The 27,776-nt window shown below is 34.0% G+C and overlaps 1 protein-coding gene across 3 annotated transcripts; it reads right to left on the bottom strand.

Annotated features, from left to right (window-relative positions):
• Positions 1-250: 250 nt before the first annotated feature.
• Positions 251-27,776, bottom strand: LOC149797939 (protein unc-50 homolog). 3 transcript variants are annotated; one of them, XR_016421921.1, is made up of 9 exons: positions 27,598-27,776; positions 26,175-26,433; positions 22,538-22,563; positions 17,220-17,285; positions 13,869-13,989; positions 11,219-11,355; positions 10,428-10,529; positions 5,608-8,501; positions 251-5,550 (listed from the first exon to the last, which is right to left on the bottom strand). XR_016421921.1 is itself a non-coding variant. In XM_089962995.1 (8 exons), the coding sequence occupies exons 2-8, from the start codon at positions 26,414-26,416 to the stop codon at positions 8,365-8,367; spliced, it is 831 nt and encodes a 276-aa protein (XP_089819121.1). In that variant the 5' UTR covers positions 26,417-26,433; positions 27,598-27,776; the 3' UTR covers positions 251-8,364. The 3 variants fall into 3 exon arrangements, 2 of the variants coding, with proteins under 2 accessions (XP_089819121.1, XP_089819123.1); XM_089962995.1 differs by having other exon boundaries at positions 251-8,501; XM_089962997.1 differs by lacking the exon at positions 27,598-27,776 and adding an exon at positions 26,813-26,936 and having other exon boundaries at positions 251-8,501.

The following is a 27,776-nucleotide window of genomic DNA, read 5'->3' on the forward strand; positions in this document are numbered from 1 at the left end:
CTCGGTGTCACATTCTCTTTTCTCAGGCTCTTAACAAAGTATGTGGCTAGAGACAAGCAAATCACAATATAACTGATCCAATGCAATGTTGCTAAGCAATAATTAATGGATAATAATCAACAGGTCATTGAAATTCAGTGTAACCTCGCTATAATGCGATAATTGCAGTCCAAAAATTGGATCACGTTAATAGCGGGGTCGTGTTAATGCAGGGTTATACAGTATTTTACATTGTACAGAGAACAACACATTGGCACATATACATTTATTCATGTCTAATCCATATCATAAATAAGGTATCAACACCATTTACTATCGTGCCGTCATAGCATGCAATTAATCCATACCACGTGTAATTTGACTGAAAACTTGCACAGATTCGATATTGTCACAGATCGTTGCATCTGAATTCAATGTCTAATATATAGCATGAACAGAGTATTAACACTATTTACTTACCATCTGATATCATACCGTTGTGGCATGCAGTTAATCCATAATACATGTAATTCCATTGCAAAAACTGCATACATATTTAAACTATTCAGTAATTTTGTCACAGATCATTATGTGTCTGAATGGGAAAAATTAACAGCAAAATTAGGTTAAGAAAGATGAAGCACATGCATGGCTCATTAAGTTCCAGGGTCTATGAACGGTGTCCGTACAAATTTCATACTGCTAAAACTTTCTCATATGTGTTTCCGTGTACCTTTATCCATTGTAAATTCCCAATAATTAACACTTGTACACCTATTCATTTGAACGACTATAGCAAGAATAATTTAACAAACAACACATGCTTTCAGCGTGCATATCAATTTTACTTCAAATTTTGTGAGTATCAAAAGAAACATGAAAAATACTTTTATAAAGATTTTTAAGCTAACACATGTACATATTCATACCCTTTCAATTTCCAGCTAATAAAGTGGATATTATTTACTGGTCAACTGATTGCGTCTAAAAACACTGCCACAGCCAGCTAAAATGTTGGCCGCTTTTGTTTTTAGATGTTTATAAAATTGGAAGAATCTTTTATCAACCACCGCATTTCTGCTGCTTGGTTGTGTATGCAGTTAAAGAAGAAACACATGTCAACTATTGTTCAAGCTATGATTGTATTCAGAATTAACTGAAGACAATCACAAAGAGACTTACTGGCTTTACTCATAGATTAGTAATAAGTAACATTTCCGATAACGTTTATTTTGGCATAACATTTCAAGAACCTGGTGAAATTGTTAAATTTCAGAAGCCATGCCACGATTGTATTATATTCAAATTCATAAGCGAACTCTTCCCCCAAATGATAATAAACATTTTACACATTATTTCTCGTACTTAAAAAAAAAATCTTCAGTTCATAAGAAAAATACACATACATGTATCTAAACTTTCAGGAACCATGCCACAACCGTATTATATTCAAATTTATACACGCTCTCTTCCCCAAAGTGATAATAACTTTTTCATACATTATTTCATGTACTTTAAAAAAAAATATTTTTCATGTGCAAATGAATCTATGAAATTTCAGGAGCCACACAACCAAATTATATCCGAATTCGCATTATTGCAGGGCGCGTTGTAGCGGGATCATGCTGTATAACAAGAATTCAAACTTACCATTTAATAGTGGTACAGATTCCATATCACTAAAAGACTACAACAGATGTAGAAAATAAATGAAGCAAAATCCATACTGAATTTTATTCCAGAATCCTTCAGAAAGATAAATAATGAATCTGAGATGTCTCATTTTTCTTCCTATATAATTCTACTGTTAGTATTATAAGACTGTACAAATTTCCCACACTGGTAATAACATAAAAGCATTTTATTATGTACAGTTTTCAAACAAAAATCAAAATAATGACTCTATACAAAAAAGCACGAATGTAACTGCTATACAGCAAATATTTACAAAGCAATAACCAAGTATTGTAAAAAATATATTGCTGAACCTTACAGACATCGCTACAACAATTGCATATGTGATTTCTTTAGTCCCCTTAGAAATTTTCATCTCACCACTGACACAAAATGAACCAGACACATCTTGGTAACTCATCAACTCAAGCCCCTGAACTGTGCACAAACATCTAGCAATTTTATCCCCCTTCCAGGTTCTCAAGGGAAAAAGTCAAAATTAGGACCACACTTATACATTGTTTTTATATTGTTAGGTTATAAACAAAGTTTAATCAAATATCACCTAGCAGTTTAAAAGAAAGTATGTGAATAGACAAAAGGATAGAACACTTAAGTTATTCCAATAAATTGAATGCTTTCTAAAAAGATGTAGCCATAAAAAAACACAGCAAAGCATAAAGCTGTGTACAAACAATTAATTTCAGTTTAGTTTACTTATTGTACAGAACATCAATATTAAACTCAGTACAAAGTAACAAAAGAACAGGGGCCCCGAGTGGCCGAGTGGTCTAAAGCGCTCTCCGTTACGGATCACTGCCATCTCACCTCTGTCTGCATGGGTTCGAGTCTAGGATTCGGCCAATGTGGGTATGTGAGAAAGCTTGCCAGTAGCTTCTCATGGGTCAGTGGTTCTTCCAGGGGTTTTCCCAGGTTATTCCTCCACCATTAATACTGGCCGCCATACATAGCCTATCGTGTGCTGAAAAATGGTGTTAAACCACACAACAACAACAACAAAAGAACAACAAAATGAAGTACTTGGTGCCAAATATATTGTATAATATATAATAAAACTACTGAACTGTAGCAGGCAGAATGGTTTTGGTGATAAATATATCATGTAACTATTTAGCTGAAGAGAGTAGTCTGGTATTGCATTTTCCAAAAAATAAACATTACCGTTTGTATCAATATCTGATAGAATATGAAAACCCTTGGACAGAGGTATATCAAACAGTACCATATATAATTGCTCATAAGTTAGAGTCTAATTGCAAACTGCACCAACCCAGATCTGCCATCACACAGACCACTGCATAAAGTGCCAGCAGATCTGGGTCTATGTAGTTTGTTTGGAGTAATCATCAGAACAAATAACTTTGACCCTAATCAGCTAGCACATGATGCATCAGCAGATTATGTCTATTTTTATTTGCAGTAGGACTTGACTTACAAGTATGTATCATATCTTTCTTACATGTTTATTTACAGAATATAATGGGGCCCCGAGTGGCCTAGTGGTCTAAAGCGCTCTCTGTTATGGATCACTGCCATCTCACCACTGTCTGCGTGGGTTCGAGTCTCGGATTCGGCCAATGTGGGTACGTGAAAAAGCTTGCCAGTAGCTTCTCGAGGGTCAGTGGTTCTTTCTGGGGATTTCCCCGCTTCTTCCTCCACCATTAATATTGGCTGCCATGTATAGCCTATCGTGTGCTACAAAATGGCATTAAACCCCACAACAACAACAACAACAACTGAATGTAATAGAAAGTTTTTTTTTCATCCACTGAAATTGGTCAGAACTAGTAAATAAGCCTACTTAGTCTGATTTTGTTAAACTGACTTATTTTGATCTCTAGAGTATAGCAAACAAGGTCAATACAATAAAGTGATTTTTTTATTTTGACATTTTACAACATGCTGATATTTCAAAGCTACTTTGGCTTTTAAAAATGTCACATGTCTTTAGTTTATTTAACTGTTCAGTATTTGAAGGAATTACAAAGTTCAATAAAACATCATATTTGGAACCAAGGTGTCTGTAAGAGCATTGATATATTTACTAAATTTATATTTTCAATATCACATCATAGGTCAATGCTGAAGAACAATATGCAATATTGATAAAGTCAATACACACCTCATATTATGGAAGATAACATCTTTATCATATGTTTTGCAGAGTACTGTATATACTCGTATATAAGCTGAATAATTTAAATAAATAAAGGCCTGGAAGTTTTAAGATTTTTTTGCTGACTACCATAATGGCTGCAAATCTTGGGAAACAAATAAATATTTTTTTCTTTGTCCTAAGACACATATGCAGATGAAAAAAGACATTCTTGGTGTCCAAACACTTACTAACTGGTATAAACTACTATGGTTGCTTTTGTTATTATTTTGCATGTGCACATTTTCTGATTTCTCCAACATGAAATGAAATACAGGTAAATAAACACTTCATAATTCACAGGCCGGTTCGAGTTAACCCAGGAGACCAGACTGTACTATAATGTACAGTACTTACACAGTGCAAATCATGTCTAGCGTCACTTTAATCATTGTTTATTCCCAAACATATTAGATGCAGATTTTGCTTTATTCATTTTTTCAACCAAATCACATTCTTCCAGATAACACTTCAGCTATCCGGTAATTAGCTGTTTCATTTACGCCGATCCACGTGGTCATGAGTTACTCCTTTTCAATGATATAAGCGGTGCTACAAATTAAGGTAATCTTTATGAAAACGGACACACATTCAGTTGTGCAAGGCACAACCAGCATAACTGTTACATGTTCATGTAAGGAAAGAAATAATAACGGATAAAATTATGAATACAAATCAACTAAGATCATCATCAATCTATTTTACTTTTGTATACTGGCTGAACAAATCATAATATTCCACACAATGGAAAGCTGGATGTTTTGACATCTCCTTTGTTTATAACTAGCGGATTTGTCTTTCGTTTTCGGACAGCAATACAGGCCAGTTAATCATTAAAATCCTGAAACTGCCTTGGAGTAAGAGAATTTTGACCAGGAACTATACAAGTACTTTGATGTGTAGTTGTCTTTCACTCCATAATATTAGCACAATTACTGTAGTTTTGTAAAACGGGGTGTAAGGTCACTTACATCAAAGCAAATTACAACTGTTTTTATGACTTTAGATTAATTTTTGAAGCAATATTTCAGAAACTTCATTATTATATTTGGGATTTATCATTAAATTTAGTGCAGTGGTGTCAATTATATGAGTCCAAGGTATGTGCTTCACTCAGCGGAATGTATTTCATTCCGTGCGTGTTCAAACCTACAATGTACATGCTGTGGCGCCATTATGTAAATATGCTCACTAGCCTAATTGCAAGTGTTGAATCAAACCCTATTGTTGTTCATTGTTATCATAATGGGATAATATTTTAAGGAGTTTGGTATTTACAATTTCAAGGCAAAATAAAAACATAATTACTGGTGCACTGATATAAAAAGTCTAATGCAGTAATGCATAAACAAACAATAATTGAGGCCAAAAGAAGAGGCAGTGTTACAGCAACCTGAGAATGCTCAATTCTTATCATCATCCGATCAAGTTATACACAAATCTGAATTAGGCAAAAACGGTAAGAAAACAGAAAATTAAATAAATTTCTTGACATTTCAAACAAATTTATATCTTTTCTATGTAATAATTGTACATGCCAACCCCGAGTTATATGGGTAACTTTTGCTAATGTTAGTTTGCCTAAAAAAATACATTTTGAACTAATCACATGCATCTTGTGATGTTGTCTCAGACGTTCAGGTCAGCTTAAACGTGGGTCATTCACTTTTTAGTGTCTAAAACCATTCAGTTTGGGGGTCAGCTTAAACGTGGGTCATTCACTTTTTAGTGTCTAAAACCATTCAGTTTGAGGGTCAGCTTAAACGTGGGTCATTCACTTTTTTAGTGTCTAAAACCATTCAGTTTGGGGGTCAGCTTATACATGAATGGGTTTATATGCAAGTATATACAGTACTTGTTGACTTTCACAATTATAAGTTCTGAAGTAAAATTTTAGTATCCAGATCTCCATGTGTGTATATATATATATATATATATATATATATATATAAGATATTTGTAAGAACTCCAATTTCACTTGTAGCATAGATAAACAGGTCCAATACATCTTTTTTTACTTTAATGAGGATGGAATTACTTACATTTTTATCCATGTTAAGAAACAATTTGAATTGTTTCTACTGACTACTGTACATCCCCAAAATTCACATCAATCTATAAGTTGTTGTTGTTGTTGTTGTAGGGTTTAACGCCATTTTTCAGCACGTGATAGGCTATACATGGCGGCCAGTATTAATGGTGGAGGAAGAACCCGGAAAAACCCGGAAAGAACCACCGACCCACGAGAAGCTACCGGCAAGCTTTCAATCTATAAGTGTATAAGTAGAATGTATGGGGCTGTAAAATCATATAATTCACTTCACACCTCACTTCTTCTAAACATAAATCTAAATGCAATGAAAACATGGATTGCTTATTACTAGAGTCAGTGACAGCTCTCAGGCTGATTACTTATAAAAAGCATAACATTTTCTGTGAAATCAAAGAATGATGCAAACTAATACAAAGGAATTTTAAGTGTACACTTAAACTATAATGAATAATGAATGAAAAATAGTGAAATGTGGTGTGATGTCATGTGATTTGGATTTTTAACGTAGCTTTAACAATTTTTCAGTCATTTGACTATGTGATGTCCGCAATATGGCAGTTTATAGTGATGTCTAGCACTGGGGCATCATGCTGCAGACGTAGCATGATGTTCCACCCAGTCACATTATCCTGACACCAGGTCGACTAGTCCCAACACTAACCTCTTAATGCTGATTGCCAAGCGAGGCAGCTGTTAGTACCAATTTATATAAGTCTTTGGTATGACTTGGCCAGGGACTGAATCCATGACCTCCCACATCTGAGGCGGACGCTCTAACCACTAGGCCACTGGAGCAGTAAAAATAGTGAAATTGTAATGAAACAAATCTGTAGTAGTCATATAGTAAACTATCAATCTTGACCACTGCACAACTTTATTTCAACTAAATCTGCATCCTGGCGCAATTGCAAAATGATTCACAAACAACCCTTTTGAAGACTGAAATTGTCATGGAATGTCCAAAAAGCAGTAAGCCATTCAGTGCTCCAGCAAGAATCTAGAAAAGGGCAGGGCTCCAGTCCCTTTAAAAAAAAAACTGATTAAATTCTTTCAAAAAAGGAATCAGTTTCCCATCAATGTACAGAAAACAACATATCCATCTAAAATTATCTGCCATTTCAAAATTATACAGCTACTTTTACTTCACTTTAAAAAACATTTACTATCAAGTATAACTGAATAATATTTAATTTCAAACAGAGTCTATTTATTGCATTGCATCATGAGTCAGCACCACTGGGTGTTGAAATTTTGTTCTCAGGACTAAGTCTCCCATCTTGTAATTTGCATGAATCAAAATGAAAATCAATCTTGTCAACAGCCACCTGCATTGAAAAAGTCCTGACTCTTATCTGACTTCAAACAGCACAGTGTATTCCAGTCTTGAAAAACGAATCCGTTTTTTTCTCTACAAACAATTTTTTGTTGACATTTGGGAACTCACAAATTTGTACCATAATAACTGCAGAGAACACATTTATTAATATATTAAAATATGCCAATCCAGAAAGGACACTAACCATGATAAAAAAATTGAAGGGCAATCTAACAAATAAAGTATGAATGGAATTCAAACAGAAGGCCAAGAAAAACAGCAGTGCAGAGAGTTGGTGACATAGTGCTGTGCCCTAATGAACACTGCCCTGCTGGTTTGAGCAACAAAATGTCTTTCACTGAAACCACACTGTTGATACAACCATCAATTCTGGATTAGTGACATGTTTTTCAATATGGCCACTGTGGCAGTCATATTGGATGTCCAATTGCAACTGCTTTCATTTCACATAAATCTGGTGAAAACTCCATGTTCATATGACTTTCCATTCAGGAGTAGTAGTGACACAAACTGGCTGCTGTTTGGGCCAAATTGGATGTCAGATTGGTACCATTTTTATTTACAACCAAACACAAATCACAAGAAGTATTTCTGTGAAAATCCCACATTAATATGACCATCTATTCAGGAGTAGCAGCAATGATTTGCAGGTTTGCTCTTGTAATGGCCACATTGGATACCTAACATCAACAGTTCCCTTTAGGACCAACCTGACATTTGGATGAATGTTGGTGTAAAGTTTCATAACAATGGCCCAAGAATAATAAACTTGTTCTAATGGATGAATGGATGTTGCACAATGTATGAGAGACAACTGGTCATTCTCACAGATCTCCTTTATTACAAACAACTAAAAATGTCTATTTCAGAAGTTATTTTATATGTCAGAATTGTAATTTCTTTGCGATTAATACAAAGAATATCGTGGCAATTAAGAACTACTAAAACAAAACAAAAAACAATTACATGAAATACATAAGTACTTTCTAGGTATAGAAATATAAAAGTTTTTTTAGGGCCTTTCTCAATTTCTTCCATTAAATTATAATGAAGGATACAAAAGTCACTTAAGTCTGACTGAAATCTGTTCATATGCAATCAATATAGCGCTTTTGTTCCTTCAAATAGTGAAAATAGCATGTGCTGCTACAAAACTCTGAAATGGTAGAAATCACAAAGTCCTTTGCTAAAGTTCCATCCAAGGATCAGAGACAAAATGTAAATTAATAAAAGACCCATCACTGGAAACAGCAGTACTCTTGTGTTCTTCAAGAAGGGTAACGCTGTAAATAGACAAGTGAAAAAAGGGTAAAAAGAAATGAAACTTTATTAAAAGCATTAGTATGATTCAGAAAAAATTGATGTTTTCTGCAAGAAATGGTAACCTTGAAAATATGTTATGATCAAACCCTGGTGACAGATATTGAGGCACAAGTGCACTATGAACAACTTAGCAAGATAAAATATGAACTAAACATTTACCTTTTACAGCAGTCTTTAAATCTCCACAAAATAATAATGAACTCCTAACGTGTGGACATTTTAATCACTTTCTCAAGCATCATGTGTGAATAATTTTAAGTGGGAACCTTGAAGATTCAAATGCATGTATAAATGATCAAAAACTAACAGAAAAGGAGTTTATTATAAACCAAGAAAATGTGCTTGAACTGCTTAAGAAGAAAAGAGACACAGGAGTTGATAATGTACACAGAACACTAAAACTTTCAATCACCCAAAAATGAGAGGGTGGTGAGACTGACTCAAGAAATGGTGAAGTCAACCACACTTTCTCTGCATATCTGAATAACTGATGGTCACTGAGCTGACTATTTTTCCTGATCCACCATCTAATATGGACATTGGGCATGAAAGGTTAGTCAAAGTGTGTGAAAGATTTTCAGAGTTACTAATTATAACATTGTTCATTCCAACTGGAGTGTGGGATGATTGACATAGCATTTCTCTTAGAAAGAATACATAAATTTGTATGATCACATTACCTGATGCCTGGACATATATTAAATACAAAAAAATGGTAAGCAATGGCTGTTTCTCATTAACTACCCTAAATATAATAACTGAAAGATAGGCACATTTTACTTCCCTGTAGATGCTCATTTTATTGCTTTAATAGAAAAAAATGCTGAATTTAAAATAGCTAATGAGAGCAAATAATCATTACTTTTTCCCATCTGAAAATGTGCTGAAAATATAGTATATAACATTTTTTTAAAAATATATCTACAAATCAGAACTATCTGAAATACAGCAAAGATGACTGCACATTGCTGTATTATACTATTGCAGATACACCGTGCTAAACATAATGTCCATAAAACAGACAAGTACTCAATGAAATACAACTGTAGACCATAGACAAAGAACATTACTTAGAACTTTAATAAATTTATGCCAACTTAACATTAAAGATTCCCTTAATAAATTTACAACTGGGAAAGTCCTGCAAATGTTGAAGAGTCAAATTTTCTTCCATGAAAAAAATGATGATCATTAGCCAAAGAAGAACAAAACCCCCGAGCAACAAAGAACATAAATCTCATGGAGAAGGCTTATGGCAGGTCAACAGCAATGGCTGATAAACTCCGAGTTACTATATGCAGCAGTGTTTTGTAACAGCTAATCTATCAGTGAAATATTTTCTATTATTTCAAAATGAAAGCAACATAAAAACAAATTACAACAGGTAAAACAATCACAGTGATACAATAAGGTAGTTACTACAATGTCACATAAACTTCAGTGGGGAAAAAAATAGATTTTATGAAAACAAACATCCTCAATGAGGACTATTTCTATACTGTTCACTTATTCTAATATTTACAGCTTGGAGCTTACATATAAATCATTCATGCACCAATGTGTAAAACTAATATACTTTTTCATTTGTACCTTGAAAGTGAAACCTTTATATGACCAAACAACAGTGCTTTGTATGAACTGGTAGTCTTCATATGACCAAACAACAGTGCTTTGTATGAGCTGGTTGTCTTCATATGACCAAACAACAGTGGTTTGTATGAGCTGGTAGTCTTCATATGCATGTGAATATGTACTGAATTTTACATAAATGGGACCTAGGAGACTTGACATTTTGATATAGTTGTGATTAATGTATCAGGTTTGACTGCATTGTCATAAATCAATTAAAATTAAATAGAGAAGGATAAGTTCATAAAATGCCATACCGCTATATCCCAGAAATGTGATATAAATGTAGTATCCTAGAGCAATCAGCCATAATGTGTTTCCAAAGAATCGTCCAAAGAACCAGTCCCGAATAATGATAGCTGTAAAAGAAATCAAATTTCCCATTTGAGTCTTTACCCTTTTACTGTATTTTTTTTGCTTACCTAAATGGTTAAATCAATTTATACCACAGATCCAAACAGTTTATACACCATATGCCCCACTGAAAGTAACTCAGAAAATGTGAAGAATATGGGGAAAGTCTTAACATGCCATTATTGTTATTATATATGGTCATGCATTGTGGTCCATCTGACACTAGGTCAAGACATTGATCTTAAAGCAAAAGGAGTTGTCAGCAATTGATAAATGTACTTCCAATAAATGTAGGTCAACTATTAAAAGAGTGTTTTGTATGTCTATGATTGGAAGGAATATGGCAAAAGTCTGCTTTTAGAAAAGGTTTATTGACAACAGATGCACTAGTAGTTTTTAAAAAAAAGTAGGCTTAAAGCACTATTTTTATCAAGGATGGACAAAGCATCTTTCTAAAGATAATCATGTGGCTAACATTCAATTATGCTATATAATCAATATTTGGGATTTTTTTCTTTTACAACAGACTATTTGATAAAAATAAAAGACCTATACAGGTTACCAACTTCCTCTTGAAGTATAGCATGCAATTGTTTTTGCCTAAAGTGATATACTTATACATACTAAAAATAACTATACATAAAGCTTTAACAAATCACTGTATACATGAGAGAGAGAGAGAGATTAAACATACAAACAAATGCCAACTGTAACAGATGCAGGATCATCAAAACTGGAAAAAATGCATTGAGATGTACATCAAAACAAAATCCCCATTCAACATCTTGTCCTTTTGGTGGTGCTAACATCATGTATCTGTTTGTGATAAACCTACAAATAAGAAACACAAATTGGATGCTTTGTTCTCGTTTGTTGTCAAGAACAACTGATTTATAAGCAAAAATAACATAAAAGAAAGAAAAATTGCAGTAGGCTGTATGTGACACAAAAATCATTTACAACCTGAAAAATGGAAATTTCTATCCTCTTAATTTACTGCATCTCTAAAAGTTAATAAAAGAGTAAAATAAGTTTTCATCAAAACAGATCTGATATTTTTGGCAATCTATTTTCTATAAACATATACTTTTATCAATGGTTCATATCTAAAATATTCAAAAAATCTTCTCTTTTTTTTTTTAATCATTTGACATAAATAAATATTTCCATGATATCAGATTTTGTTTAATCTAGTCGGTGTGCAAGATTCCCATCATAACAATGGTTATGGGGACCTTGATATTTTGATCCTAGTATTTTGTTTTAGAGCTAACAAATAAAGATTTTGTGGGTCAGAAGGCATTTGCTTTATAAAATACACATATAAATGGAGCAGGTAAGTGTTCACAATTGAGCAATTTTATTAAAATTTATGGATGCTAGAATCTCTCGAAGACAGAGTCCACTGAATGAAAAGAGACTCTCCTCTCCATGATAAATATCCAGAAATCCAAATTAAAACAGTCTGTTCTATGTAACTATTTGAGTAATAACAAGATATTCAATATAGTTGTCATGGTGACCACATTGTTCTAAGTTAGGCACCTTTTTCATTTAGGACCAACTGGATATCATAGGAAGTCTTTTGGTGAAAACCTAATGTAGACATTATGCTTCATTCAGGAGCAGTGGCAAGATTTTCAAGATGGACTTCATGCGATCACATTGGCTGTAAAACCATTTTCATTTAGGAACAACTAGATATCATAAGGCTTTTGGCGAAAGCCAATGTGACCGAAGTACAATGCCAATCAATAGTGAAAATAAAGTTCTATAAAATGATCTGCAGCTGCATGTGGAACATGCCTGATACCTGCAGACTTATGCGTGCGATATAACATATGTACATGACACTGATGTAAAACTGTAAATGAAGGAAAACAATTCTGCTAATTTGCAAACTGCATACTGTAGAATCAAAGCACTCATAGGGTACTTTCTGAACATCAGGGAAGAACTGAATAAAGTAAGTAAAGGTGGTTTCACATTTGTAAAAATGATCATGAATTGATGGAAGAGCCTGCATATGTTGAGTGGGAAGGGAGACAACTGATGATCATATATGATGTACAGCATGACAGATTCTATTATCATGGGCATTAATTCCTCAGCTTTCTGAATATACTGAAGAATTAGATGAAGCTCCAAAAGGTTTAAGATGGGTCACACATTTGTTGATGACCAATCAAAAATAGACTTTGGCTAAAATTATCAAACAACTACTCATCAAATAAGAAAAGAGTGATCAGATATGTTTGAAGAAGACATCAAAGGCATGAAACATGAATTACTTTCCCGAACTCAACCCAAGAGAAAAGAATAACAGTAAATAATAAAGTCTGGATGAGAGAAAACAAGCAGACAACACAAATCACTTAACAAAGTTCAAATGTCAAAAGAGATTTAGATACATTTTGTGATTTTTTTAAAAAATGCTATTGAGGCACCTGTGCCTGTCTCTGCTATTGCCACCTGACACTTTTACGCCGACAAAGTGTTGGCAAAAGTTGTGGAACACAAATAAATCACCTGTCTGTGCAATTGCACCCAAGGTATTCCATCTACCCCATGAATCACTGTGACCTACTTTTATATTGGTGTATAGTATTCATAAGGATGTATCCTCTCACCAAGTTTCTATGTATAATAAAGTACATACAATTAAATGTAAAACCTTAAACTAAAAATGTTAAATGTGAAATGTGAAATGTATGTCACTGTAAACATCTTTTATTTTTACGATGTGGTTACTAATAAATATACATAGAATCATGTAGCTGATGACTCTTGCATGAACAGCAGTGTTTCCCTTTACCCTCATTTGCGCTTTAAAGACCCACAATTTGTTTTTTATTTGACCCCCAGTTTTGATACCAAAGTATGTTTTTTACTCAGTCCAACCCCCAGTTTTGACACCAAGGAGATTTTTTACTCTCAGTCTTGCACCCTTAGGGGATACACTGATGAACAGAGTTTGAGAAACCAATTTTTCCTAGTAAAATATGTTTCTTCAAGAATACTTACCCAATCATAATCAAAAGTAAAATCTGGAAGGGCTGGATTTGCTAGGTAGTAGTAGTTCTCATAAGGTATTATAACTGTGTAACTTATTTAAAGAAGATATAAACTTCAAAAGCAAAACTGAACTTAAGCAACTGAAGCATGAAATATTGGACAATGACCTTATTTTTTATGAGGGTGAAGCACTCAACAAGTTTCATTTTACACAGTGCAAAAAAAAAAAAAAACAACCTTACCTAAGTGCATAAACCTAACCAAAAATTTACAACAAATGTACATCTATGTACTGGAGTCTACAAATACTACTAAGATATTGTACTTACCAGAATATTGTTGCAACAACAAGTCCTACTCCTATACAGTCCACAAACACCACCCAGAATATGAATTTTAGAAACCCAAGGAAATTAAGTCCCAAGACAATGGCAAAACCAACAGAAGAAACTGAAACAGAGTGAAGATTTTTTTAAAATAGTATTTCATATACAAAGCAATTCTTCACACCAAAAACAACAGCTTTTTACAAAAAAGGAGTGCATAAATGTGATTAGTTATTTTTAAAGACAGTTCTTTTGAGAACTGTATAAAATATCTAATATGGACACTAATAACCATTAAAAACATGTCAAAATGCATATATTGCATGTACTTGCTTATTAGATGAGTTCAATTACAAAATGCACAGACTCAGATCTGCCATTACATAATGCATTGGCAGATCTGAATCTGTGCAGTTTGTTAGGAGTAATCAGTATTATCAACTTATACCTTGGTCTGCAGGCACATTATACTATGGTAGATCAGGATCTTTGTTGTTTGCAGTTTTACTTGACTTCTAAACTCGTAAATACAGTACTAAATAAGAATGTATGATTATAAGAACCACAGATTTCACAAACACACCAGGTATTCATTCTGGCATATTCTAATGGAAAACTGGTTATCAATTAGTTACTAATCCAGTCTGAAACAAAAAGTGTCTAATTTGGTAAGAGTAGAATGTCAATCAAATATCTATCAAGAAAACAGCTGCCATAACCTGAAAGATAAAAACTAGACTCTGATACATAGATGTCACTGCACTTGAGAAGCATATGTTTATCACTGATAATCCATATGTACCTGAAGTTCTTACTGGGGGTTTCTTATTCCACCAATTACAGTGGCCACCATTTATCTTGCACTGACCTTAAACCCCAAAACAACAAAAATACCAGGCAGCTTTTAAGATACAAAGCAAAAGAAAAGAAACCTAAAAATGCTGCCTTGTGAACTTGACCCAAAGGTCAAGATCTCAAATGTGCAATGCAATACATCTTCTAGTGACATTATATTAGTATACCATGTTTCATCCATTTATCATAAACAGCTGTTACATTCTGAAGGACAAACATGACTGATGTTTAATATTCTGATTTGTGACCTTAACCCTGAAGGCGGGACCCCCATGTGTTATATGACAAATCTTCCAGAAATCTTCCAGTGATAATCTGAAACTATGCCAAGTTTCATCCCAAAAGTGAGTCTAAAATTATAGATCTGAAGAAACGTGTGATATAAACATTCAAAATATAACAGGATGACATTGACCTTGAAATTAATACCCGTATATCAATGTTGCATCCTTTAATCTCATACAGCTCTAAAGTAACAGAATGTAAAAGAAAGTATAGTATGATGGATAACACACAATGTCAAGCCATGACCTTGACGACAGGACTTGCTATGTGGTAGGTGATGTCTACTAGTGATGATGCAGTTCATACTTCATCCATTAATCTTAAATGACTTAAAAGTCACAGAGCAGATGAAAACATGATGGCGAATATAAAATACTTAACTATAAGCTTGACTTTGTAGACAATACCTCATATGATACAAGACATAGTATAAGTATACTAGATTTCATCTTTTAATCTCAAATGATTCAAATTCATAAAGCAGAAGCAAAACAGAAAGTGCAATGAAATATACAGCTGTGACCTTAGCCTTGAAGAGAGCATCTTCCAGTGTGGTATCTAACACACATTATTCTGGTGTAATGTAAATATACCAATCTTCATCCTGCAAACAGCCTTACACTTAGAGTGAAAATCAAAGTGTTACAAACATACTTCAGAGTTACTGATATCATTTCCCTGATTATTCTTTCAGTAGGAGGGAGACAAAAATATTTCTAGAAAGTATGAAATCCCTTTTCTACATTTAAAAAATGTATTAATTAATTATATAATTAATTTTAATGATGCATAAGTGACTGTGGAGAACATTCAATTCATACGGAACAACTTCACAAGTTCTACAGCTAAACATTTCATTTAGTTTTCTGATGTTGACATCTGATTCAATTTTCAAATTTATCACATTGTAAAGATAATGGATATTCCATTTAAATCTACCCATGAGAATAGGAACGTACTACAGCAAGTGGCATCTTAACTATTGTTATTCTCTTTTTTCCTAAATAAATTTTCATTCTTTCTTAATAGTTTAAAAGTATACCCACCATCCAGGTAGATTATATAGAGTTCCCTTAATATTTAAGGAGTTATTCAAGTGCCATAACTCTAAAGTTAAACATAATGGTTACAAGGGCAACTGTGAACATCATACGCAAGTCTTATGTTTAATAATCTTCTATGTAAGTGCTGGTACAACATGGCTGACCTTATTCAGCAACAAGTCTCTATGACCTAGGCCTTTGATCATGATATATGATCATGAATTAAACTTACTGTGCAGAAATGATAACTGTGTTATCAGATATACCATGATCATTACTTATGACCTTCAGACGCCCTGAATCTGTAGCTTTTTCTATTACCCTAAGTGCAAGCCATCCACAAATTTTGGTTGGTTGTTCATTTTTCAGCACACGATTGGAACAGAAGGTGGCCAATATATCTGCTAGAGTTAAAACCCAGGAAAACCCAGAGAAGGACCACCAATGCATAGGAAGCTACTGGCAAGTTTTCTCACATAACCACGATAGCTAAGCCTGAGAATTGAACCCACAAAAGGCTATACATCAGTGATCTGTAAAGGCAAGCACATTAGAACATGTGATCAAGGAACTTAATCTGATGCAAAAGTTAATGTGCAAAATTCATTCAGTTTTGCCACTTTGGCCTTCTGAACCAAATCACAATCCAACTTCCTTACCTAAAGTGCAAGTCATCCACAAACACTGGTCAAGGTATGTGTTCTAAAACTTTAGATATTAAACCAAATCAAAATTATCTTCGTTCAGTAACAATGACCATAATCTTTGACCTTTTGACTCGTTAAACTGATAGGCTTCTTTCTTCCTCTGAGGACAATTTACCTAGTACATAGCAAAGATAGATGTTGTAGAACTAAAGTTATAAGGCAGAAAAGGAAGTATTACTTGACAGACTGGGTCATAGACTAATATATTCTGCACAAAAATCAGCATACAAAAGGGCTTTGTTGCAATCAGCCAGTAATAAATCAACATCACCTATTAACACCATTTTTATAAAAATTCTTGTCATAAGAATATTAACCATAATAAATGAAATTTATTTTGTAAACCTGCTGGCCATACAAGCTATGTAATAGTCACCTTTCTATATAATTGTATCAGGCTTATTATAATTTAAACTTATTTTAATTCAAAGAAGAATAATATGAAATTCAACATAAATTCTTACCAACAAGCCAAAAGCTTAGGAGGACAAGAAAGGCTGGGTCATCTCTAGCCCACTGATTTTTTGTGTCTGCAAAAAAAACCAGCATGAATTGTCAAGTACATAATGCATTTACCTGTGTAAAGTACTTCCTAAATGTAACACTGTCAATAGAAGCCATACAGTATACCACCATATAGTGAGACCACATCAGTGTGTGTGTGTGTGTGTGCATGTACAATATCACTATGAGATAATACAATGGGATCCATGACTATACAGAGCATGTAATAGGACAAGTGTTGAAATGTGTGTGTGTGTGATTTGGATTTTTAAAGTAACTTGAACAATTTTCAGTCATAATGCTACAATGTCTGCAGTGTGACAGTTTATAGTGATGTCGAGCACTGGGGCATCATGCCTCAGACATATAGAATCTATGTTGGGGTTTGGACCGAGACAAGGAAATCCCAGTCAAGGGTTTATATTATTTGTCTCCACACGAGGCTTGCCCAAGTGGGGAGACATATATAAACCCACGACTTGGATTTTCCTTGTCTCGGTCCAAACCCCAAAGTAGATTATTTTTCTCATCCAATATTTTCCTTTAAAGTAAAATGAATTCTTCACTAGTGTTTACGTCCAATGTTTACATGCGGCACATGAAAATAAATATGTTAATGAGAACTGTGGTGTGACCGTTTTGTCCAAAGTACACAGTTTATACATGTGAACAAAGAAAAATAACAACATAAAACATCGCATAATAATGAGGTATTATCACATTTAATATATGGATGTTATATGAAATAATAATAAACAATAAATAATTAATATTTATTACAAGAAACTGTTTTATTTTCATCAGTTCCATTTTTGAAAAGTTATATTGTAAATAATAAAATGACAGTGGCTACTCAGCTCTACTGTAGTTATACTTAGTACAAACTGAAATGAAGAGTAACATCTTTCTTTAGATTATTCACGGGTAATTAGAGATCTGTGTCACTATCATATATAACTATTCTTTTCTGTAGAGGAGGTGAAACTGTGTGTGACATACTTGTGTTGTCCTTAATATTGATTGTAAAATTACCCCCGTGTATAATAGACCCTCCAAAAATGGACTCTAGCGGATAACCATATGTTAAACTTTCAAGTTCACGGATTCTTTGAACATTTATTTTTGTGTCTTGGAAATATGGCAAGTGCTACAGTGAAATTTGCTTATGGATTAATGTGTTGATGAATAAATGATTCCTTCTGGCTGGTAAGTGCATTATTTGTCATTAAATATTGTAGGTATATTTTTGATTCAACTGGGGCACAATGGTGATGCTTAACAAAATCAGAATAAAGCATGTTTTATATAACACTTTTTATGGCTGTTACTAAGTTCTTAAGAGAGTTGGGAGGCTATGAAATGTATAGGTCTATAGTCTATGTACATGGATCAGTGTTTTCCGTCATAGTTCATTCCACACAGCATTGAGAATTTTATCCTATCTGTAGCACAATCATTTTTCAGGTCAGCGTCATTAAATATAGCTAACAGTATATAATTTGTTTCACACAAAGTATTTAAAACTAGTCAGATAGCTTTAGCTACATTTAATGATGCTGACCTGAAAAATGTACTGAGCTAGGCCTGCATATATATAAAATTGACCATGCTGTATGGAAAGAAATAGCATAATACCTAAAAGTTTGACATCGTATGCATTTGTGTCTTTGTCTCTCAAAATGTTTTTACGGTGTGTTCTCAAAGATGGATTTACCTTAAGTTACTATGTTTTTGTTATAGATTTGTTGCTGTTGTTATTGTTGTTTGATTTTAGTACAATTAAGTCAGGCAGAGCAGAAGACAACAAGGATTTCTTTTTTTAAAGTAGTTCTGAGCGCGTGGACACCTTGACTGAGATAACTGGTCTGAGATGAGAAAGGTAAGGTTAGCAAAACAGCTAGATTTCTCTGCCACATGGGTGAGAAATGTAGCCTGATGTCCCACCCAGTCACATTATCCTGACATGAGGTCGAACAGTCCTAACACTAACCTTTCAATGCTGAGCGCCAAGCGAGGCAGTTGTTAGTACAATTTTTGTAAGTCTTTGGTATGACTCTGCCAGGGATCAAACCCATGACCTACCGCATCCAAGGCTGACTCTAACTACTAGGCCACCAAGCGGTGCCAGTGTTGAAATGAAGGATGTTATAGTGAGGGAGTGATGTAGTATAAATAATGTGAACTAAACTACATTCAGGGCAGATCTTCCATCCTTGATAAAAATGTATTCTTGTTAGCATGACTGAGAGTGAGAAGAGCAAACAGTACAGACCTTTGATACCAGCCCAATATAGGAAGGCAGATATAAATCTACACTTGTCACCACTGGTTTGGTGTTATGTCTGAGTACATATGGCACATATTCTGAACACATCACCAACATTATATTCAAATTTTCAGTCTCTTTGTCTCATTATTATTAGAATTATTTAAAAAAAAACATTTCAGGTAATTACAATTTCACAAAAAAAAGTCATAAACTGGATAGAAAGATAAAGAATTAAGAGAATTAAGTTTCATCAGTAAATAAATGTATCAGAGGCCTTTATAAAGAAGTGAATTCAGTAACTAAATGTATCATAATTCTTCAGATATCACTAATGAAGAAGTCCAATCAATAAATAAATGTATCAGAAGCCCTCTGAACTCTCTATAAAGAAGTCCAATAAATAAATGTGTCACACGAATTCAGAGACCCCTAAAACAAAATAAATAAATAAATGCATCACCACAAGACTTCTGATACCCTTTATAAAAAAGTCAAATCAATAAATAAATACATCAAAAGCCTTCAGAAACCATTAAAAAAGTCCAATCAATAAATAAATGTATCCCAAGTCTCCAGACACCCCTTATAAAGAAGAGATAACTTGTTAGGGATATAATTGTCTTTTCCTATTATTTTCATAAAGACAAAGGGCAATAACTCTTGCAATTACACACACACCCCACCAACCTGCCACTGCCAGATATCACCAACTTTTAAACTGTGTGAAACCTGGATTTTTACTGTCTCTGTATGGTTGTCTCCTCGGTTAGACTGTTATTTCATGGCAATGGGCTGGGAACTACAAGGCACATTTGACTAAAGAAAGATCCCTTGTCCCTAGTCCACTTATCATCCCTCTGCAGTGGCAAGGGCTGATTGTTTCAAAATGCCTGTGTGGGTTGAGCAGTGAGTTGGAGAGGGCAGTTCCTGAGCTGGTGGCATCCAAACTTCTTCAATTTTTCCAGCAGAGAGTAACAGTAACCCAAATGAGGTCATCTGTAAAGCCAGGGCATGAAGAGACTTGAATAATGTGAATCACAATCATGCATCACATCGTATCAGGTCAAAGTTGGATGAAGCAGTCAATGCATTGGCCATGGCATGGTGAGCTGCCCTGTTAATGACAATAGCAATCCTGGCCAATGCCTCCCAAGCATGGTCATTGCCAGATTTCTTCACTAGTCAGAATATTGCCAATAAGGAAATTCAAACACTGAAGAGGTAGTGACTTTGTTTCAGACTAGCTTTGACACAACATGGAATATTCTTGTCCACTTTATAAAAAGTGAAGCAGACATGAATTGCCGCTAGAGTTTTGTGAAGGTACATCAGCACTGCAGGTGTCCGAGTAAGTTTTGTACCAGCAAAACAAGAATATCACTGGAACTTGGCTTCCTGAACAAAAAGAGCCTTAAAAATCCCTGGGTCAATTACAGTCAGTCACTGATCTCCTTAATTTTAGCCAACTGGGGAAGGAGTCAAAAGTATGGTGTCTCTTCTTCATGGTCGAAATCTACAGATGTTTTAACTTTATAGTCTTGAATAGTGGTAGGAGGTGGAGGGCATTCTGAAATTGCCAACACCCTATAAAATTCCCTGATTGCAGCCTTGAAGCTAAATTCAGTCCTTTCCATGGTTGGATCAGAGCTGGGAAGCTTAAAAACTAGTGACACCTGTTCATGGTAAGGGGAGGTAACAGACAACAGTTATTGCCCTCTGTCTATATGAGATACACAGGAAATGATGATTTTCGTCTTTTAGTAGGGCTGGATTCTCGAGGTAGCAAAAATATAAAAACTGCAGTGTTGCTTAAATATTATTTTTCTCTTTCTTTTCCTATTTAAAATCCATTTTGTTGATTGGTATTTTAATTAATATATGATAAGTAAGCAATGATGAAAAAGGAACAATTATGCAATTTGCGGTGTGTAAAATTGAACAGAAAACGTAAGAAAGGACTTCCTTGTGCTCAAGCACTTCAGCAAATGTTTCAACACACCAAACCATACATGACCTCTGTGACCTATGTCAGTATTACAATATATACTGGCTAATAAGCTGAGTCCAATTGCTAACTGCACAGACCCTAATTTACCATCACATAACGTGCAGGCAAATCTGGGTGTATACAGTTTGGAATAATAAGTGAATAGACAACATTGACAATGACCTGCCAGTGCATTACACAATGGCAGATCAAAATCCATTTTATTTGGAGTTGGACTTGATTTATAAGTGAGTACAAATGGCAGCAGTCTTTGAAATTTTATTTTCAATTCCCAATGCTGTCATTTTTTTTTATCAATTTTACAATTCTTCCAATCTACCAAAAATTTGGAAGGAAGGAAAGATTTGTTGAAGTGTTCTTTTAAATAATTAAGATGTTAGGTATAAATGACATTCAAATATTCAATGCCACTTCTTAATTCGGTCAATGAAGTTGCTCAAAATTCCATTCATTTTTCTGAATGATCCATAAGTAGTGATGTCATACATTCTACAAATTCCACTAGTGACAACATTCACACATGGCAAATAAACTAATAAAAGGGATGGAGGAAAGGTATTTTAAATGGATCTGAGAATTTTAAAATTAAATAGGATTGTACACATATCATAAACAACATGCTTGACCATTTTCCTTCATTTTGTATGCAATTTATATTTAGACAGATAATCTATAAAAAAAAATCACATAAGGATCACCTACTGTATCCAACATAGCATGGTGTTAACTTCTGTTTTCAATGGTGACATTATCAAATCAGTTCAAAACATCAGATTAATTCATGTACATGTTCAAATGGCCACATTTCTCATTTCACAGGATAAACTACATAGCTCATAATGTGATGAAGTCAATTATTTTTAAAGGCACACAGTGATGTTGAGGACCAATTACATGTACCTTTCAAAATTCAGCATTATTCGGATGATTTGGCATATATGGCTATGCATACAATGGCATTTAACACTTTCTTTCAAATATACATATTTTCATGTACTTACTTTTTCTATATTGAAAATTCCTGTACCTGCAAGACAAATATAAATAATTTAAAACACTTGACAGCAATTTTGGGACTTTCCATTAAAAGTAACAAAGGTGATCTATGAACTGAGGTCATACCAGTCAATTTTTCTCAAATGCAATTTCTTACATATTTTATGATGACTGACATCAAAGCAATTACAGGAATTAAAGTAAACCTAATATTATGTATTTAAGCAAAAATCCAGCAGAATGTTCTCCTGTAGTATAATCCAATAACCTTTCAAGGCCATTACATTATGATCTACTTTTGCCCATGTTAAGATCTACCTTCAAAATGAATGAATGCACTCATGCAGAGGTCTCGCTAGGATTTTAAAACTAGGAGTCTAGGACTCCCATTTTGGTAAAAAAAGAAGTCCCACCAGCAAAAATTGCAGTCCCCTGCCAGAAGATGTGAACTTTGCAGATTAGATGAATTAATGGTTCCCACTGAGTTTAATTTCCAGTCTTTATAACAGTGACATATAACTCTTGTTTGGCCATCAGAGTGTGTGACTGAATTTTGTCCATTTTGCAATGCAAGGAAAGGTCTTATTCCAAACACCAAGCCAGGCATCACACTTCCTTACAACTGGCTAATGTCCCATCCGAACTATCAGTTCTAGCAACTTTAGCCTCTTTTGAATCTCATTACAATCTCCATCAATTTGCCACTGCACCCCAAAATACTTATCCAAATTAGCAAATGGCATTTTGTCTAAGTCTCAATATGATGTGATGTCGAGGTCACACGCACTACTTATTCAGCTACACTTATAAATGAACACATTAATGAAAGCTAAGTTGTTTATTTGATGTACTCTTATAAATAACCACATGCAGATCTCTGGGTCTTTCTGTATGTAAATTCAATCAAGTGTAAATATCAGCACGTTTTCCCACCCAGCAGCCAATGTCTTTGAACTTACCACCCAGCTATTGCATCATGTTCTTTTGATGTACTCTTATAAATGACTACATGTACATATCTGGGTCTTTCTGCCTCTGAATTCAAACACTGTAGATACAGCACGTTTTCCTACCCAGCAGCCAAAGTCTTTGAACTTGCCACCTAGCTATTGTATCATGTTCTTTTGATGTATTCTTATAATGGCAAGATGCTCAATGAGGCTTTTGTAGGCTACTGAATTTGTTCATTGTAAATATCAGCACAGCTAAATGATCAACACATTTCCCACTAAGAAGGTGGATAAAGCAAGTCTGGCAAGTCTGAATTTTGCCCTCCACCATTTTTCATGCATAAAGAGGACTCCTGCCAAAGTGATTTTCTGCAACCCAGGAATTTATTTGCATCCAAATACATGTGATTATGGATTTCAGATACAGCTACTTTCATAACTGTATGTAAAACAAACTAAATGCACAACAAAAGTTCCTCGAAGGGGCAATTGCTCTACTGGCCAACAAGAAATTTAAGAAAATTTCTTCTTTTTAACTGCTGATCGTTTAAACCATCTTTGATATTTTTGAGTGATAAGATGTTCAAACAAGCCACTGATGCAGCAATTCTGGATAAAAGATCAGCATGTAGAGGTCTCAGAAATGTTTAATCACGCATATTCGGATACAAATTATTTATTCGGATGCAGAAAATCATGTACGCATGAGTCTCCATATGCAAATTTGGATAAGTATTTTTGGGTTAAAGGGCAAATTGATGAGGACTGTAACGAGGATAAGAAGAGTGCTAAGTTGCTAGAACTGTGTGATGCCTGGCTTAGTGTTCAGAACAAGGCCTTTCCTTGAACTGACAAAATTTCTGTCTGATTCTAATGGACAAACAAGAGATTATGTCAGTGGTATAAAGAATTTAGAAAAGTAAGCTCAATGACAATTACTGGTTCTTCTCATCTGGACATTTCACCACTTCATGTATGCCCAATATGCTTATGGGAGAGGACTGCAATTTTTGCTAGTGGGACTCCTATATTTGCCAAAATAGGGAGTCCTGGACTCCTAATTGTAAAATCCTAGTGAGACCTCTGGCATGATTTTCATTTAGGACATACTGGATACCACTGAAGACTTTTAGTGAAAATACTAACCATCTACTCAGAAGAATCAGTGACAAGATTTTCAATATGTTCCTTATAGCAGCCATATTTGAGGTCAGATCAGCATTATATTCATTCAGAAACACTAAATCTCATAATTAGTTTTCTGATGAAAACCCAATGTTGATATGACTATCCATTTAGGACCAGTAGCAATAAAAAGAATTTCACAGTGGTTGACACAGTGGCCATACTGGATTTCAAATACACAGAATTTTCATTTGGTAAAAACTAGACTTCATAAAAAGTCCTCAAGTGAAAACCCAACGTTGATAAGATTTTCTATCATGGAGGAGTAGCAATTAATTTTAAAGTTGGCCACTGTAATTACCATACTGGATGTCAAATATACAATTTTTTTTATTTAAATCACACCTGACACAATAAGATGTCTTCAGGGCAAAACCCCATGCTGAGATAACTTTCTGATCAGGAGAAGTAGCAATAAGATTTTCACAATGGCTGCTGTATATTGGCTGGCATCTGGTCAACAAGTCATTATAAGAAAATTACATGCTGATCCAACCATCCTGTTCTATTCAGGAGAAGTTGCAAAAACAAGATTTTTAAGAAAGCCACTGTGGTAGCCGTACTTAATGTCCAGGTGGCATCATTTTTATTTCAGACCAACTAGACATTAAACGAAGACAATGCAACTTTCTGTTTAGAAGAGAATCAATAACAATACTTTCAAGATGGCTACTGTGAAAACTCTATGTCAATATGACTTTCTGTTCAGGAGGAGAATAGTGCATGTTGAATCAGCACCATTTTCATTTAGAACTAACTAGACATCATAAGAAGTCATTTTTACTGAAATGCCCTTGTTCATACCCACTCAAGGATAGCAATAACAAGATCTGTAATATGACCATGTGGCAGAAATATTGGATATTCATGTGAAATAATTTTCACTTAAGACCAAATAGACATCATAAGAAGTTGTCTGCTGAAAATCTCAGGGTGATAAAACTATCCACTTAGAAGAGGTGATAACAAGATCAGCAAGACTGCTGCTGTGGAGCCCATATCGGACATCTGATCAGCAACATTATCATCAAAGACCAACTTGACATCATAATTTTTTTTTAAACCTTTCTAAATGTAATTTTAATAATAAAAAGATTTTTCAGATGGCTGCACTGGCTGCCCGAGTATTTAAGACTTTAAGATGAATGTGCAAAGTTTCATGACAATGCAGAAGTAGCAAGTTCCAACTTCAATATGAATCAATAGATTTGCAATTTTAAAAAATGTTACTGATTAATAATAGAAGAATAAATGTTTCGGATGATTTTTATAATAATTATTTTACTTATCAAAACTTTGACATTTGTTTTCATTTTTCCATCAATGAAGTAAGCTGTCAATGTTAAACTTTGATTATTACGGTGGTTAAAATTACAATTTATTAAAATTTTTAATTCTTTAAGTCAATTAATCCTTCAGCTCAATTAATTCATACCAATTTATCCATATCAAGAAAAAAATCCTCACCACTTGCAAAAAATAATCAAGATGTATGCAAGAAACTTACACTTTCTGTGGTGCAACAAAAAGATAGATCATTTGCCAGAAGGCATATTCAAAGTCCATCTGCCGAAACTTTAACAGCTTTCTCAGATACTTGTGTCTTTTTGCTGTTGCTGACAGTTGAGTGTCTTGCTGATTTTTGTTGAGCCCATTTTTATCTGCCTTAAATGGTGAAATTTGTGGTGATATCTTCGGGGACACAGGTGGAGAAACACTAGTATATGTAAAACCATCTCTCTGACTCATGGCTGCAATTTTTTGAACTAAAATAAAGAAATTATATATATTTATATATGCACCACTATCTCAGATAATTCTGCATGTTAGGTAATTCCGCACATTGATACATCGTTTCTGTAAACACTGAATCAAGTTATTTTTGTTCAAAAATACATTTTGTATCAAGAAAGAACGATCATGCTTTAATTAAGGAAAGTGATATTCATAAAATATACAAAAATATCCTGCATTTCAACTCGAAATACATATAGTTGAAATGCATATGAAAATGTGATTTCTAAATGTCAACATGAAGACCCACTCCATGACCTTCTTGAACCATTAACCCAAAAAATCTCATTTACTATGTAATTTTTAGAATTATACAAATAAATACATCATATAACAGATGAAAATGTATACCTTAAAACAATACTGCATTTTAATCCAAGTTTCCAACTTTGCATGAAGTTGTCCCATACATACAAAGTCATCTGCTACCCAACAGGTCAACTTGCTGCTAGAGCATAAATTTTCAAGAAATTCCCCAGCGTATAGTCTGTTTCTAAATTCTTTAGTAATTTTCCCCCATAAACTTGACATTCTAAACATATCACATCCTACTCATTGTTGTTTTTCTTCCATATTATAGATTATTTGTTATAAAATGTTGAACTCTACTAACTTTTTTACAAGATCAATTAGTTTGCTAAACATCTCATGACATTTATTGGTATGTGTGTTGAGTTTTGTAAAACTAGCTATAAACCTGACCGAATTATTCGACTGAACTGCTGACAAAAACAGTCCAAAGTAATGTATTTCACTTCTATAGCCCGATGGACAAACATTACAGCTTTCAAAAGCTGTGCGCAGAATAGGCCGACATATCGCGACATATCCCGTGCATCCAAAATTAATATTATTTTGAACAGAATACTCTGGTGACAACTGCTCATTTCAAATAGAAAGCATTGCAGTATTTTATTTTCGTGAATCGGTATAACTCGGTAATTGTTTTGCTTCAATATTAGTGACAGAAACCTTAGGTGCACAGAAATGCCCGACAGAATTGTATATATATATATATATATATATATATATAGTGTCTCGAAACCTTGATTTGCAAATTTTAAGGTACACAGTGACGCAGATTCTACGTTTTGTCGTCTACTGTACATGAAAGCTAAGAAAACTACGCAACATACCAAACAATTTTTTTTAACTTTCAACTTATTAAACAGCCAATTCTTCGACAATATTTTCTTTCTGTCTGGACAAAACTTAAGCAGTCTTTACATGAAACTTCAAATAAGTCGTATTATTACTGATGTTTCATACGTTACATGTCAAACCTTAGAGTTGTCAACGGAAGCGGAAATATCAA

This window comes from Sinohyriopsis cumingii, chromosome 6 (assembly GCF_028554795.1).
Source record: "Sinohyriopsis cumingii isolate HCF-2022 chromosome 6, ASM2855479v2, whole genome shotgun sequence".
NCBI classification, from domain to species: Eukaryota; Metazoa; Mollusca; class Bivalvia; order Unionida; family Unionidae; genus Sinohyriopsis; species Sinohyriopsis cumingii.